Genomic DNA, 17752 nt, shown 5'->3' with positions numbered 1-17752 from the left:
TGACCCATCACTGATGAGGTATTGCAGAACAAGAGGTGCCCTCTAGGTATTATGTTGGGAGTGCAATAACAACGCCATCTTGTGGGCTTTACTGTTGTTTAGGAAAGGAGAAATCTGTGTTGGGTTCACATTGAACGCTTCAATGTACATTGCACAATACACTAAATGGAGTCATTTGGTGTAGGGTAAAGTAGCCCGAACAACTGAACTGACTCTGAAATTGATAGTCAATTGGTTGTTTATGTGATGATTAAAGCATACTAATGGCTCCAAAACCAGTGCCTGAATGTGCCTCAAATTAAAACTGTACCAAAATCACCTGCCCTTATCCAACCGCTAATCCACAGAAACACTTGCACTTCCATCACAGACAGTGAGTGCGTCAATGAGAAGCACATCTTTTTCAGTAAAGGTGAAAGTAAAGCACATAGCTAAAGCTGCATATAGTGGTGTGAATTGCACAGTGTGCTGATACCAGTAAAACAAAGCCTGTAAAGGCAAGTGAGAGGCATTCACAAGTAACCGACTATACAATTGCATTAAAAGAGGACAAACAAACAGTTTCTCATTTTGAGTTTATTAAGAGATTTTAAGCACATGTACACAGCATGGAAACAAACTGTATATTGTACCTGGGAAGGCGAAATGGTTAAACATACTGTACAGCAAAATATTTCAATTACTTCCAAGATATAGGAAGTAAAAATAGCTGGTTTCATATTGAGAGACTTCCTATTACCATGGATAGTGATGTTCACTAATTGCAGTGAATGTTGATGAAATATGTTACATTATCTAAATAGTGGGGGAAAAGTCAGGAGGGCTGAAGAGTGGACTGAATTGAGTTAACAAAAAAGATTTGAACAAACGCCACAAAAGTAAGCCAAAACAGGAAGCAATCTGGAAGTAGCACTCGGGTCTAGGCAGGAGGATTTGAATTATGGCCTTCTTTGAGAACAAATGTGTTCATAATACACATCATACATTCATTACTGGTAGTTGTTCACACTGACAGGAACAATCTGATACGTGTATTTTGGTACATACAAAAAGAGAGAAAGTTTGTGAGATGCTGTGCCTGGTATATAACTACATTAGAGGCCCACAAAGCCAAAATCCAGAGTTCAGACCTAGTTTGTTTAGAAGAGATTGCTGAAAAAGGAACCCATGTGGGAAGACATAAAGCTGAACCAAGTCCCACAATGCCTTGGCCTTTTAAGTCCAAATCACAGTCATTTCCAAAGATTTCAACCCACTTGCATGAGTTCACTGAAACATTCTCATGTCACACAAGGCTCCCAACACCAACACTGTTCACAGAGACAGAGCAACAAACTCGACCACAGTTCCCCACTTGTTACCTCACTCTTAGTTCTCTCAACATGACAGCAGCAGAACTCTGTTCTATATGCTCACTCAACACAAGAACCGAATGTAGTCCACACAAATACTTGAAAATTTCAATTGAGCAACCGCTATACAATAGTATACATTTTAAAAACCACAGTACTTTAGCCTGACATCAAATATATAAATAGTTATATACAAAAACCTTATTATACAAAAATGACAAGAGGATTAACATACAATGCACTTTTCAGGGATCAAGAACAAAAATAAAACCTTTACTTCACTGGGACAGAAAGCACGTCTGCTTCATTAAACTAGACATTCTATGAAGGCCTTAGTAGTCCTTCCTCAACAGAGTGCCTTAATGGAACCAAACTTAACCCTTATAGCTGCTGCTAGTTCTGTGGCTAACACTGAAAGCTGGTGCCAATTAAGTGCTTACTGTTTCCACTGACACAGCCACAGAATTGCAATGCCATAGGTATAGAAACGATTTTAAACATGTTCAGTAGATCAGACTAGCCGATGATGTTTATGGAATAGACTGAGGAGGTGGGGTCATTTCCCGGACAGTGCAAATAACTTACATCACTTTGTTTACATCCTATCCTCACAGTACTTTTGGAACTAAGTGTGTAGGGTGTGAGTAGCAAGGGGTTTTACACAGTGTCACCACTAAGGCCAATCATTGAAAGAGCTGCCATCAAGACCTCTTTGTTCTTAATGCCTTCGAACATCTAAAAACTATAGCTGCTCCTTTTTTTGTTAACAACCTGGTCATCCATTTAAGTTCTGAACTCAATGCAAAACAAGAAGAGACACAGCACAGCCTATTACTGACAGAAAGAGAATGACTAAAGAAAACAGGTGAAGTACAACCTCATGCGGAAGCATGGGGAATTACACACATAAAACCAGTTGATAATTATGAGAGTGCAGAAAATGCCAATGAAGAGAAGCCGATTGAATCTTCCTACAATTAGCTTTGTCCATACTTTTAATATGCTGTCGTAACTGAGGCTGAGGTAATTATTTCACAAACTATAGCATGTAACATAAAATGCCAGGAAACTGTGCAAATGTCTTATCTGCAGTTCTATCAATAGACAGGGCTGTAGTCAGGCAATCTGAACATTAAGAGGAACAGTTGAAGTGCAAACTCAAACAGCTGATTTTTGAGTGTAAATGCAAAATGAAAGTTTTAAAATTGAAACACCATTGGATGGTTTCTTTTTTTTTTTTTTTTACCAGAAAACTTGTTTCTTTGCAACTCAGTAACCAGAATACTGCCTACATCTGCCACACACAAAGTGCGATTAACCACAGTTCAAAACAGCTGGGGACAACTTGGCCCTCATGTGTAAGTGGCTGCCGCACCAATCGACTCTGGCCCATAGTAAAGGTGCAGAAGGACTCAGCTGGATAATTATTGCACATTTTCAAACATGTGAGGTATTATGCAACACCAAATATCACTAGCTGTCTGAATTGGTCCAAGCCTGTAGGTGGTGACAGAGTGCAAATCCTTTTGCAATCGCAAATGCCACTGTGACACAAACAAGGAGAGGAAACATTGCTAGAAACAGTTACTCTACAGCTTAACAATGACCTTACTGTCAAAAATCATTCTGTGCAACACTCGCCGTAAGAGTCAGGAGTCAAATGATGTGGTAGCATGTTGATGAATTGGACATAGCCCGTGGTAAGTGCACATTACTCCCAGTTCTAAGCCCTCTCCTCCCAGTCCTACACTACATACTGCGTTAGATGATGTGATATTTCTAAGGCGCTGGATCATGGTTCTTGGATTGGATCTCTACATATTGCACACTGGACGCATCCCATTCCGGGGGGATAAAAATAGCCTCTCATTCTCCTTTTTTCTCCATCACCTCTCCCTCTCTCCCTCTCTCTCTCCACCTTAAGCCCAGCGGCCACTGGACACAAAGCTTCGGCTGAAGGAGTAGCTGGCGTCGGAGCTCTTGTGTTTTCCCCAGGCGCCAAACGGCACTACAATTAGGGTGCTGTTGTCCTCTGAGCCGTACTGTATTGCCTGTCAGGACAAATAGACACGTGAGTTGACACATTATGAAACACACACACACACACACACACACACACGATCACCTGACACCAACCTCCCATGACAATACTGACAAATATTCAGTGTGCATGCCCTTTCTGTTTGGTCTGTAACATGACCTGCCTGCACATCAGCTGTCTATATGCACATTCATTGCACTCAAAAGTCATCTTCAGGTTAAAGCTGCTTTCCAGGTCAAAAAAGCTAAATCTTACAGATCTACAAGAAAGATCCACCCAAAAAAAAACTGATAAGTAGATCTTATTTTTCTTAATCATAAAGCCGCAGTAAGCAGTTTTGGTCAATAATCTAACTACAGAAAAGGCATGCAAAAACCTTACTAATCACCATTAACAGCACAATCAGCACTGAGAAACAATATAGATGGCAATGTAGTGGGCAATGTTTGCAATTATTTTTTCAAGATGTCCTTTACATGACCTTGTACCATGAATATGAATTTGGAGATGATACCAGTTCTAGATTCCTATAAAAACATGGTTCAGAAAGTGTCAAACGTTTACATACTCCTTTAGTCTCTTTACTCATGTAACAATGCTTTGTTTTAAAAAAAAAATCTGAACTCAGGAGGTTAGCGGTTACTGAAAGATTAAGCAAGTTAATTAAACAGGGTTTAACCTGGGGCCTGCGCTACTCAAAGCATGTGATCACTATGTGTAATCGCTGTGTATTGACATAACATACCTGCTCAGAGATTCTCTGGGCTGCTTCTTTGGGGTCGTGACACTGGTTGATGATGTCGCAGATCTCCTGGCTGTTCATAATGAAGTTGATGCCGTCAGTGGTGAGTGCCAGGAAGGAGTCGTGGACATGATGCAGCTGGTGGACAACCACACAGTCACAGAAACATGAAGCACGCTTGCACACATACACCAGGCAATGGATGCACACACAGACAGAACGCAGGAGAGACAGACTTGCCTATACACATGTGGGTGTCCATACGTAAACATAATGTCGTAAATATCACTGTGATTACTACAGCAGTCAGTGAAGTACAACACCCACTCCTACAGCCCTCTACTACTAATCCATTTGAGGCAATAGGCCAAAATTGTTGTCATCACAGCAAATACCATTTAATTCCCTATAATCTCAGCCAAGGGTACCTTTCATAATATCCATACGGTATCGGAACTGCATATGACTGCATTTATCTGACCTATGGAGCCACAGCACAGAACATTTTAGAGCGATTAGTGATTTCAGACCCAGTTTGTTTGACTTCTGATATAAACCACCATGAATTTTGCCATTTTGTTGTGGAAAACTTGTTTTCACACCCTACCAAAATGGAAGCTGGTAGACGACTGAGAGAACATTGCACGTGTAACAGGGAGTTTGCTCACCTTTACACGCTTGGTCTCGGGCTCAGCGATGACCCCCATGTTCTTGAGGTCAAAGTCGCCTATGCTGCGGGTCATTGCTAGCCTGCCGTTGACGTGTGGCTGCCCCAGACTGTTCCAAGTCACAAAGCCCCCACTCTTACGGATCCTGTGGGGACAGAGCAAGAGAACGCATCAACAAAATGTGCATCAACTGTGGCCACAACACACACATGGAGGCACAGACTTGTTTGGAGGGCACACACAACTCAAGGCGATTCCTTAAATGTTTAGCTTGTGGGGCCTAAACACTGTTTGCGCTTACTGTGAGATAAGATACAGGGAAGAGAATGTTGTGACATGGTAGTGCAGTTTAACTAATGTCAGTCGTCAGAAACAACTGATGTTTTTACGAAGTTCAGTCCGTTTCTAAATGGGAGCTGCTGCTCCAATGGTTTCATCAGCTTATACTGAGAAGTGTGTGTAAATCGTTGTGACTGTACACATGTGACTGCAAATGGCTATGTGTTAGACCAGTGTGACAATATATGCATGCGTGTTTCAGTGTGAGACGAGCTTGAAACTATTCAAACCCCTTGAGAAATGTAGCTGTATGTCTGAATATTCATACACTGGGGCTATTTGTATGTCTGCATGTTCATCAGTATGTGCACCTCTCTTTCTCGTCCTTCCTTTCCGGCGTGTGGTCCACCGTGAGCTTGAGGGCCTTGCCCTTACGGCACAGCATCGCCCGACTATCACCCACACTGCCAACCACCAGCTCGATACCATCTCTTAACAACGCCACCGTTGCCGTGGTGCCCGGAGTGGCTGCAATGGACCAGAGGTGTGAGGGGTTACACAAGCACACTCATCCACACACATTCCCACATACAAGCACACACTTCACAAGCACAAAGACATGCACAGGGATGGCTTTCTTAGTAAGCACTTTGTTCGAAAACATGGATGCATGTGGGCTACACAAACACACAGCTATCTAGTCCATTCTCGGTCACACACTCACACATAGCAACATACACATTCTCTCGCTCAGACACCGGATGCCATCACGCTAGCTACTGAACTCCACAGAATGAGGACAGGAGGGGGACTGTAGGGGGAGGGCGGTTGAAGGAGGAGAGGAGGGGAGGTTCTGTTTCCAAAACAGGATATGAACTTGAGCAGTGAAGAGAGAGTTAAGCATGCAGGGCCTCCTTTGGAAGAGTGACAAGAGATTCCTCTGTCAGACTGAGCGAGTGAGTGAGTGAGAGTGTGGGAGGTCTTTCAGGCAGGATGACATGATAGCATACAGTCTGAGTTCAAAGGGTACACTTTAACCGGACAGTAGCTAGGTATAATTAGCCCGAGGCAGGGTACCTGGCTGCCAAAATGTAATTTCACAGTTAGGTTACAGTATGGAGCTGATTGTTCCAATAAGTCTTGTCTATAGAACTAAAACATTTTTAAAAGTTCCAGCAAATCACGATACTTTTAAATACACTTTAACAGAGGTACCTATAGCGTATTCTCCCTTAAAATGGAGACGGTAAAATATGTTGCAGCTGTGTGTGCTTTTTCTATGTTTGGTTGAAATGTGAATTTAGGTTTTAAAATGTCTCTTTTTTCTGAACAAGCACATTAATTAGTGCAACCATTAACTAAAACAAATGAGACACTTCTCCAATCTTGGCTCATGGTATCAGCCTGGCCACATCTTTTAGCGTACTCTGTGGGAATGAAAGGCCATTATAAATCAAATGCAGACTGCAGCAGGCTACAAATATAGCTCTAAACTTTAATTCAGACACCTGCAATACTACAGTTAAGTCCAAGTGTCTGATTCCCAACACTGCACGTGAGGAGAAAAGCCATTTCAGCAAAATAGAAAAGATAAAGAGAATGTGAGAGATATAGAGGAAGAAAAAAAGGTTGAGAAAGTTGTGGAACCTTCCAGAAGTCCAGGCAAGGACCCGCTGTACCAATCTAGCCCCCCGCCTTCCATTAAGGTACCGGTGAGCTTCAGCTCTTAGAGGCTTTTAGCTGGGTCCGTAGCTGTCGTGAATAACACGCACACACACAAGGGCAAAATTGTACATTGCACGCACCAGGACCAAGGGCTGGGCCTCACAATCAATGCACCGACAGAAGAATCTAGCAGATCTAACACCTTCACCTCCACCTTATATAGGTCTTGATGGGGTTGAACTACTGCAGTATGTAGATGTAGAGTCAATCGAGCTAGATTAACCATGATAAATGAATGGGATTAAATCTACTTGCTCTGACTAAAGTAATGCCTTCAGTAATGCAGTACAGGGTACATAAAATAGCATATGATTAATGTGTTTAAAGTATGGCAATTACATCACAATCATTACAATCATCTACAAATATGTTATTCTGTCTTAAGCATATGGGCAGATATGGACAAATTGAAGTGGACATCTACACAAAATACTGTCAGTTTACAGAAGCTTCCCTACATGCTCCAAGACAAGACGGGGCCAAACTCAACACAAACGGCAGCACCCTAAGAACTCAATGTGCAACACAGTGGTATTTCACATTTCAATTTGTAGTACGTACCATCTGGGAAGTGAAGATGCCTGGCTAAGGCTTTATCTACTTCCAGGAATGCCTTTGTTAAAACCACCTCCAAGTTCTCCTCTCCACCAACAAGATCTCTGCAACAACAAGTACACGGTTTATATAGGCAAAGTTTTGCGTATGCATGGTGTTTTCCCTTTTGTAAGTGTAAATACAGTTCTCTACACGTCACTTGCTTGTCTGAACTAAAGTGTGAGCTTCTGACCTTCTGGTAACAGTAGAACAAATAACTTGTTTACTACTTCTGAGTCTTACCAACAGTGAACTATTTGTGTAGGGAGTTAAGAGGGGCTGAAATGATTACCCAAGTATCATAATGAGTTTTGCTCTGGGAACGTGGCCTACTATGAAAATACATATCACAAATCCTTAATAATCACATCAGTAGTGATTCCTAACATTTCTATTCATACCCTCACAAGCTTATTATCACATTGTCCATGACAGAAAAAAATGAACAGCAAGAGTATGACATCTTGCAGGGCCTCTTACTTGATGTACTTTGCCATAAACTTGTAACAGAAGTCGGCTGCCTCGGGCCCGCCGTGGCCATCGAACACAGCAAAGTACATGATGTTGTCAGTCATCTGCGAGAGCTGGTAGCGATCCTCATTCTCCTTCCTTTGGCCAATGAGCGAGGCACAGCCCACCTTAGACAGGCTCACCTTTGGGATGAGCTTGCCATAGCGAATGCTGGACGGCAGCAAGATGGGCTCATCAATGCGATTATCCCAGATGCCAAACGAGTCCCAGGTAGTGGGTTGGCCGCTGCTGTCTGGGTCAAAGCGAGAGTTGCTGGACAGTGGCATGCTGGAGGTGCTTAATGCCCGCTGCCGGCTCTCCTGCTGCTGGGCACAGGCAATCTGCCGGGCGGCACGATAGCATAGGTGGGGCCCTCCTGCAGACCTAGCCAGTCGAAGGAGTACAGTTGTTGACATAACCTCGGGGTGGAATGAACTCCAGTGAGGAACAGGCAGCAGCTGTTCAGTTCAGAGAATGCTATGAGGATATAACAAAAACAGAAGTGGGTCAGCACATCTCAGTGCAGTAATTAAAACAATGTACTTGCATGACATCTTACATTTTGTCATCACATTCATTCACCACGGGTTTTGTTTGGTACTCCGCAGAAAATGTGTGATGACTGACGACTGAATATATCAGCATATCAAGTTATTTTGGTATGCGGTGGACTGGTAAATAGACAGCTAGCAGTTAACGTTCTACCGACACGAATTGTTCTAGCATCGAACAACGTGCGCATGTGCACGGGTCAGCCGATATACAATGGAATAAATACGATTCTTCAGTACACAAAAATACAACAAACTGTAGTTGACATAATAAATTAATATGTATTTATAGGCCTTCTTATTGATTTATTACATGTTCACCAGCAGTGGCACATACCAATTTGAACTAGCTCACCTTAAAGCCAGGTATAATAACTTATAATTATAGACTTTTAACCACTACCATCTTAGCATGCACCATAGTTTACCGCATGATGCAACAAGCTCAACACATAATATGGTTACTCGCAGTACCAGCAACGCCTCCTTCCCATTCCATCTGGTTCTGGACTACAAGCTAAATGCCATGTTAGAGAGCTATTCAACTAGCAACTAGCATCGGAGTACTGGCTTTCTTAAACCAACAACTTGACCAATGCCAAACAGCGATTGTGTTTTGTATGCACAAACATCCATATTAATAACGTCCATACATGCAGCTGCTCAACTCATTTCAAAACTGAACTATTTCGCTCGGGGACGATTAAATGCGCGATTGAAAGTTAGCCAACCATTTAGCACCACTGGGTAACCGTACCCGTAGCTGTATTTAGAGAGAAGCCATTTCATTAAAGTAGCCCTGTCCCGAAGCTGTAGATTATACACTATGATTTCACGAGAACAACATTGTTCATACCCTTATCTGCTCCAGTCAAAATCCAATTCACCTAACTATACTCCGTTCGCAGTTCACGTTCAACGTCCTTGTGATATTTTCAACGTTTGCTTACAAAACAGATAGCTTTCTCGGGAGGCTTTCCCTAAGCTTCACTCCCTCCAATAGGAGCACAGCAATAGTGGTAAAGCCACACCCTTGTCCGCATCTGGTACGCGGATACGAGCGTGAGGTACCCAATCCATAGAAGAGGTCTCATGTCCTCCCCTAATGTTGTACTCGCCACCACACTTTACCAAGATTAATTTACCGCTCTGATCATACTCCTTTACTCCCATGGCAAAGAATGACAATCATCTCGTGGAGTGTTCCCATTGACCCTTGTCAGATTCACGCTCATAAAGGAATATCCCATATAATCATCATGGGTAGCAAGACTACATTCGTTGCCAAAAGTTTTGAGAATGACACAAATATAATTTTTTACAAAGTTTAAGGTCTACCACTTCCCCCGCCCACATTTTTCCTACTAGTCAGGGGAAGTATTGACCTGGCATGCTGTCAAATAACTTCTGGGCCACATCCTGACTGATGGCGGTCCATTCTTGTATAATCAATGCTTGGATTTTTTTTTTTTTTTTGTCCACCCGCCTCTTGAGGATTGACCACAAATTCTCAATGGGATTAAGGTCTGGGGAGTTTCCTGGCCAATGGACCCAAAATATCAATGTTTTGTTCCCTGAGCCACTTATTTATCACGTTTGCCTTATGGCAAGGTGCTCCATCATGCTGGAAAAGGCATTGTTCATCACCAAACTGTTCCTGGATGGTTGGTAGAAGTTGCTCTCGGAGGATGTTTCAGTGCCTGCCCTCAGAGATTGTGACATAAGGTCTATCTGTTGTGGAGAAGCACACACTGCTGTTCTCACCCGGGTACACACACACACATGCATGTGCATGCACATGCACACACACATACAGCGAGATATAGAGAGACTGGAATTATTTATCCCTTATGTGAAATCTGTCACTTTATTATCTTTAACTGTCATTGTGTTTCGGTGCCTAGAATGGACATGTTTACACCTTTGGAAAGGGGGCCCTAGGCCGGCTTGGACACAGCTCCGCAGCCAAGGAGCTTCAACCCAGGATGGTGGAAGGCCTAGATGGGCCAGCTTCACAGATAGCCTGTGGCAGGTGTTACTGAAGTGTATTTGTAAGCAACAGAACTTCTTGTAGTGTAGCTTACGTATATGTAAGCAGAAGCACATTTGTGTTATTGACAAAACATTCTTCACAGGCTGCAGGTTATCATTTATTGGCTCCTGTGGATGCCACAGGTTTTGCCACTGGTTTAGCATTACAGAAAAAAACACAACATCCATATTTACATTACAATGCTCCTGAAGTTGCGATGCACAATCATGTTTAATTATCATCCATCCCACTACTACATTTTCATTTCTCAGATACTTAATGTGGGTAGCCAACTGGCTTGCCAGTTTTGGTATTAAGGTAGAGGCAGCTCACCGCTGATGTTACCTTTGCAGCCAATGGATTTGAGGCAATGGATTTGATGAATACGTTTTATTTTAACTAAACTGTCTCATCAACAACTAGATTTCAACATCTCAGTGGGATGGAATTACAACTTTGTTTCATCCGACCTGAGAAGGTACGGGTCATAAGCAGTGCTGGTAAATAATTGAATTAAATGTATTACGGTGATAATGGATACTATTATAATGAAACAATAGCATACCTGTACAATTAAGCAATATAGTACGAGTGAGCGTGGGATAGGTAAGGGATATTCCCACGGGTGGTGTTCAGCCGTAGCCACCAGGGCCGCAGGGTGTTATTTCCTTCAGGCAACATCACCACTGCAACCAGTTGGAAAGAGATGGCTAACAATGACCACTGGTGATCAAAACTGTGCCGAGGCTGAAAGGTGCATTTAGTAGGTTTTTAGCCTCCAAACTCTCAACACAGCATTGCCTATTAATACATGTGTTATGCAAATACATTGATTATTTTTCTGTGGATTCTTACAGAATTTTCCGGATATTTCATCAAGTTCAAGTCTTGTGGGAAGTTTCATAAAGGACATGTAAGTTATTATGTCACTTCCAGTACAACATGATCAGGTGGAACTATATTGTGAAATCAGGAATATAAAGTTTAACCATGTATGTTCAATAATGTGGTCTCAATAATTACAGTGAGCCCTCAAGCTATGATGACAGCAAATTCTGTTAGAGTATACTTACAAGCTGCAAGTAAGGCATTTGACAAACGGCTGCAAGTTCCTTGGATCCGCAAAGCAGTTAAGTCATACACCTTTTCAATATTCAATTTTACTATAATCAACTCATACGATCTCTGAATAATTCTATGAAGATACTAAACTTTGTTTTCTTTTTACTGATATGTTTTCTTCGGTCCTCACAGATAGACATCAGACCGCTGGTGAAAACCTTTTGTTGTTCCTCATCAGCTAAGAAGGCAGCAGACATTTTTCTACTACTTCCTGTCTGTCCCCTTCTCCATAAAGACCAGAATGTCATTAACCTGGTTCTGCCACTCACAGTGGCCATGACTAACCTTGGTGACTGTGTCATGGAAATTCTACGTAAGATCATGTGACCCTTGATAACCGTGTGGTGTGTTTATGGCACAGTGGTGAAGTAGTTAGCGTTGCTGCTTTTGGTTCACTAGGGTTTGATTCTCGATCGCTGTAAGTGGAATGTGGGATATCTTTGGATAAAAGCATTCGCTAAATACCTGGCCTTTACCGTTAACTTTTGATAACCTGTCTGGTTGCCATCCGTCTGATCTGCATGTGACCTGTACATGAGGAAAACACATGTGACCTTAGTAATAACTGCAATATGTTGAGATTTCCTGTTCGTGATATAGTACATGCATGCTGTGTGGGCATGATAATGAAAGGGCATGATATGTGGGCATGATTCAGAAATCTGGTGTGATATTTGGATCTCTCCTGCTTAGACTCGAAAAGTCACATCAGACCAACAAAAGCTCATCAAACTCAATTCAGTGACTGAATCGTTAGATTGAATTCTGTCTTACCCGATAGGTGCTGGGTTTTATATCAACTCTTGAGTTTGAATCCTCTATTGGGTAGTCAATAACTGAAACATTAGTACCTGAAAGCAGTTGGACATGGTAAATGTCATAGTGATGTCTGTGACACACAGAGGGCTTGTGGGGAAAGCGATGATGTCCAAGCACATCCAGGTGTGGAAATACGCCCTGTCCTTCCTCCTGAGAGCCAACCTGATGCTGGACCACATCCCTGAGGTGAAAGCTACTCTCGAGGTCCTCAAGTACCTTCACAGAGTGAGTGTTTCTTTAGCCATCAGATGGCATTTCATGAGTCTAAGAAATGTTAAGGTACTACTGCAGTATTACAGGAATGGAAAACCTGATGCCCCCCTCTGATCACTGCTACAATACAAGAACACAGTGCACAATAAAAGGGTCAACTAATTCATGAATGTTTACTTCATTTGTGCACATAGACTTGGGGTAGATAGATAGATCTGTATAGCTGTGAGGTCTGCTGTATATTCTGTATATTAGTAGTGTTGTCTATCCATCCATATTCTCAAAATAAACCCCCTCTCATTTGGCCAGAATCGAGGCTTGGAAGTTAAAGTTACAATATGTAACAATTCTACCTTAAAATAACAGCTTGAAAAAAATTGTGCCGCTACAATTACTTTTATTATGGAGAATGGCCTCTCCGCCATTGCCATCGTGGGTCAATAGGGAAATTACTGTAGGATTTCTGGAGCCTTCCGGTCTATTGTGTAAGTAGTTTGTTTGCTGTCCTGCTATGTCTTGTCTTGCACTTGCTTGATGTTTGTCTGTGTAAGCAAAGTTGTTGACTCGTTAATTTGTCATAAAACAGATTTCGACGCTAGGGAGAGCTCCAAGCCAAAAACTCCTTAGTGCTGCTTTAAAACTCATAAATTAATAAAATCAAGTACTGTAATAAGATTTACTGAGCTTTGAACATCGACCTGCTCAGCTCTGTTTTAACAATGGGAGTGTCATGGTGATGTATCAAATTTCTCTAATTTTCTTTGAAGGCAAACAGGAAACCTGAGATGTCTAAGCAAGTTCCTTTTACTGATTTCTACATTGAGGAACTTGGCCAAGACCCTATCATGCTTCAGAAAGATGTGACATCGTGGAGACAAATGAAATGATCACAAGTGCAGGTATCAGTGCCAAATATTCTAACAATATTCCCATATCTTGATGAATTTGCATGGATACTAATGTATTAATTGTCGGTTTCCTGTAGGAAGAGGCACTTACACCTGCGATTTTCTGCCATTTTCCATTCCTCTTAGATCTTCAGAGCAAGGTGCTAATTTACCTTTATGATGCTCATGTTACACATGTATACGTCTTTCTCCTCAATTATTATTCTATTATTATTCTCAATACGTTTTTTATGCTATTCTTAACTACTTACTAATTAAGAGTGAGGTCATGCCGGGAAATATCAGACTGAGGCTGTAACATATTATATGTTGATACTTTCCGGCATGATACTTTCCGGCATGATCGACTGGTCGAGGTTAGTAAGTTGTTTAGTATATGGCAGTTTTAGCTCCTTTCATTTTGTAAATGAAAATAAATGGTTATTGTAAATAGAAAACATGTCGTTTTGTTCAGCTCTCAAGTCTTCTCACAACACAGTGTGTTTCAGGTGTTGCCTAGCAAACAATTACTTGCTAACTTTAAGTTACAATAATCAATAGAAAACGGACAACAGGGCTCAGCTAAAATGGCTTTAATTTTCAGTAAAACACAAGTGATTCAAACTGTAGTAGTCTCATCTTCATCATCACTTTCAATAACGCATTTTCGCTGCTTCTGAATAGTACTGACTTGTACTAAGTCCTATAAAGTATTACCCGATATCACAATGTCCGCAAGTTCTTTAGTCTTTATTCTTCAACTGTCATCAACTGTCATGGTACATTCAACTGGTTTCCGATTCACAGATAATTTCATAACACATTTGAGCGCCTTACCTTATAACTTGTCTATGAAAGCTAAATTATGTCACCTACTCAGAATAACAGGTCAGCTGCAGCTTGACTTACTAGGAAATAGGAAATCGCTTGTTAGAATAAATTACAGCATGAACCTAGGGCTGAAAGGTATCCCGACCCTTGGAGTCCACATATGATGGATGAGAATAAATACGTCATACAGCCATTCACAACACTCGCAGCTCTGCTTTAAAGCCATAATCCTGACATTGTCTGGGTTATTTGTATGTCAGGCATCCCACCAATTGATGCATCAGCAATCTTTCACTGGGAGGGAAGGTCCTGGCTTCATCCCTGAGGAGGCCCCTACTCCTGTGTTCATGCTCAAAATCAGACGCCCTCATCTCCTGGAGGATACATTTAGGCAATTGGCCGCTAGTTACCATGAACACTTCTCTAGAACAGCTAAAGGTAAGCACATTTAGCTCGTGGATCAACTGGTTGGTTCTATGTTGCTAGGAATGATAAGGACGGTCATAGCTTTATTTCTGTACAATAATTACATGTTTTTAGGTCCAATTACATGTTTTTAGGTTGACGAGTCAAAACTGACACTTGTGCACCAAAAGGATTTTTTCCTTCACAGGTTTGATGAGTTTTTTGCACCGGACTCTTGCATGTTCATGTACGATTACACCAAAACTCTTGTATGGTTCCCATCTAAGGTAAATTATTTTTCCTTTTTTTTAACACAGAGAACTGTCTACCTTGTACTCTGTTGTACTATTCTTTATCTGTTGAACTTTTTTCTTCCTAAACAGCCAAAACATGAAACCAAAAGGTACTTCTTTTTTGGAATACTTTGTGGTCTAGCCTTGAACAACAACAACATTGTAAACTTACCGTTTCCCCTGGCTATGTTCAAGAAACTTCTGGGTGTCAAGGTAACACTGGAAGACCTGACTGAGTTCAGTCTTGTTCTTGGAGAGTAAGTACGTAACTTAATAAGCATTAACCAGATGATGGAGTTATTATTTACTTCTAATGCAATACTAGTGCAACATACATCGTTGGATTGTATTCATATGTGTTTTGTTTCTAAAGGAGTTTGCGGTACATCTTGTACGACTATTCTGAGGATGGCATTGAAAATCTAGACACAACCTATTCAGTAAGTATTGTGGAGGTTAAGCACAATCATCATTAATTGCAAGCGTACAACCAAATAATTAGCAGCCACATGAAAGAAATTCATACATCATATTGACAAATTACGTGGGATGACATTAAAGTCGAGCTGGATCCAAAAGAAATGGGAAAACTTGTGACAAGCAAAAACAAGTACTTCACTTCACATTTACCTTATTTTTGTCCATTTCTAATGACTGACTGAGGTTGATCTTCTATTGTGTTTACCTCCACATAATCAGCGTAACAAGTCTAATTCAGATATGGACATGGAATTTCCTTTTGCAGTGCATCTCATGTCATACTTGTCTATTCTTGCAAACAGGAAAGCGTTTGTGCAGTCGTATGTGACATATGTCTTAAACAAATCAGTGGAGAGGGTGTTTGAGGAGTTCAAGAGGGGCGGTCAAAGAGTGTGCCAGAGACATGGTGGAAATGTTTTACCCAGAGGAGCTGAGGAGGTTGATGGTGGGGAGGGAGGACTACGACTGGGACAGACTCAAACATGTGATTAGTCTACCTATTATGACTATGAAGTCTTACAATGATGATACACCTCTGGGTATATAATGTGTGTTATGGATGTTTGGCCCTGATGAGAAGCTGTTTTTTTATTGGAACAGTGCTTAGTGTCTCATCAGCTTTATATCTATATCACTGTTGTTGCTAGCAACAGTATCTACATTATCTATCTATATTACTGTTGATGCAAAAAAAATGTAGGCCATTCTGCGTATCATTTATTTTTTGTTTTGTTTTGCTATTACCTTGCTAAACTGTAAAGTTTAAATCTCTTGTAGAACACAGTGTATGAGAGAGGATACCATGGAAACCACCCTGTGATTAAAATGTTCTGGGAGGTGTTTGACAAGCTTTCTCAAGATCAAAAGAAAGCCTTATCTGTAAGTCCAGCACACACATTCCAGTATAGTATTGGTTGACAATCTCAGGACATAACGGGTGCATGGATGTATTTGTCTGTGTTTCTTATTTTTTTTTCCTCCTTCGCCACTGGCTTACTCTCCCTCTGTCTTCTACCCATCCATGTACTCTTTAAGTGTTCCTGACTGGCTGTGGTCGTGTGCCGATCTTGGGCATGGATCAGATTAAGATGACCATACGCGTCAGGTGCAAGTCATCTCAGAATCATTTCCCAGAATCCCTCACATGTCATGGCATTCTGGACCTTCCTATGTACCAGTCCAAAGAGAGACTCCAGACTCTGCTCAATGAGGCTCTGAACCACAATGGAGGCTTCTGAAAAGAATGACAAACCCTAACAGTCCTAACATGGTGTCACAGAAAAATCTCTTGCATCACACGTGTATCACACGTATCACATTGCATTTGTATCACACATTTCGACATATTAATGAAACCTATTCAGTTTATGTAGACTCTGAAAAGAAATATAAGATTCACTTTTAAATCATTGAATTATGTTAATCATGTGCACTAACAAATGCTGTTTCTTTGATGAAGTGTATTATTTATAGATAAGTGACTATTTAGCAATGCATGACTTTGATTGACAGCACTGTATGTAGCATTTTTGACTAACTGAGGAATGGCTGCACAGTACTGGAAGAGCATAAATGACTTGTAACAGAGAATTTTCATCATCATGAGCGACTATAAAGATCTGATGAACTCTTAAAAAGGTGACCTATGTTTACCTAGGTTTTCCTTCCACCATGCAATAATGTTTAAGTGTGCTCATTTTACCTGTACAGGCTGATTTCAACAGAAAAAAGACAGATGTATTTATTGATTACACAGACTTTGGACTGGAACAATCTCAAACAGGTTAAGCAAAAACGGATGAATCCAGTCTTGCATTGCAGGCAGTTCCTTGATAAAACACATGATGTAATGTATTTGAAACTAATCCGTATTAATGTTCTGAATCAGATAAAGCAATGTAAATTACAAATAAAGGTAATCCTCACGGACTCAGAATCCCACTTCTTTAATATCCAGTTGCTTCATGGCCATATGCTTGATTTAATTACATAGCTGCAATGGAACACAGTGGAGCGTATTCCTCTGCCAAGGGCAAATGCCGTCTATTACAACGTTAATGAAAGCGAAACTGAATTCGCCCAGGCGCCCCATATCGCGCAATGTTAGCGAAAACGAAACTAAATTCGTGTACGTTTTCGTTCCAAAATGTAATGAGTTCTTCCTTTGTTCATACTACACCTTTCTGCAAATTTTCTTCAAAATCGGAC

General features: G+C 41.2%; 1 protein-coding gene and 1 pseudogene across 3 annotated transcripts; one reads left to right on the top strand and one right to left on the bottom strand.

The window, feature by feature from the left end:
- Window positions 1-567: 567 nt before the first annotated feature.
- On the bottom strand, window positions 568-9459 carry ppm1kb (protein phosphatase, Mg2+/Mn2+ dependent 1Kb). Of its 2 annotated transcripts, none has more exons than XM_080837044.1 (7): window positions 9319-9459; window positions 7882-8388; window positions 7369-7466; window positions 5454-5610; window positions 4804-4948; window positions 4139-4273; window positions 568-3403 (listed from the first exon to the last, which is right to left on the bottom strand). In XM_080837044.1, exons 2-7 carry the CDS (start codon window positions 8325-8327, stop codon window positions 3272-3274), a joined length of 1113 nt encoding a protein of 370 aa, XP_080693170.1. In that variant the 5' UTR covers window positions 8328-8388; window positions 9319-9459; the 3' UTR covers window positions 568-3271. The 2 variants fall into 2 exon arrangements, with proteins under 2 accessions (XP_080693170.1, XP_080693171.1); XM_080837045.1 differs by having other exon boundaries at window positions 9350-9400.
- LOC308363371 (putative E3 ubiquitin-protein ligase HERC6) lies at window positions 8920-16782 on the top strand (annotated as a pseudogene). Its single transcript has 19 exons — window positions 8920-8990; window positions 9466-9529; window positions 10367-10490; window positions 10918-10972; window positions 11169-11248; window positions 11352-11407; window positions 11520-11623; window positions 11749-11939; window positions 12519-12660; window positions 13416-13547; window positions 13634-13732; window positions 14627-14812; window positions 14927-15058; window positions 15155-15321; window positions 15438-15504; window positions 15604-15674; window positions 15847-16028; window positions 16322-16427; window positions 16580-16782. The product of its transcript is annotated as a putative E3 ubiquitin-protein ligase HERC6 (transcript).
- Window positions 16783-17752: the final 970 nt, after the last annotated feature.

The sequence above is a fragment of the Sprattus sprattus genome (genome assembly GCF_963457725.1).
Source record: "Sprattus sprattus genome assembly, chromosome: 4".
NCBI lineage: Eukaryota > Metazoa > Chordata > Actinopteri > Clupeiformes > Clupeidae > Sprattus > Sprattus sprattus.
The sequence above is the reverse complement of the archived record's forward strand: the minus strand, read 5'-3'. Positions and strand labels throughout refer to the sequence as shown.

Excerpts from the sequence above, each read along its gene's own strand:
- ppm1kb (XM_080837044.1), bottom strand. The coding sequence starts at position 8,327 with ATGTCAACAACTGTACTCCTTCGACTGGCTAGGTCTGCAGGAGGGCCC. Across the intron at positions 4,274-4,803 it reads CCGAGACCAAGCGTGTAAAG|CTGCATCATGTCCACGACTC; the intron begins GTGAGCAAACTC and ends GTTGTCCACCAG. Across the intron at positions 3,404-4,138 it reads CCCAGAGAATCTCTGAGCAG|GCAATACAGTACGGCTCAGA; the intron begins GTATGTTATGTC and ends TTGTCCTGACAG.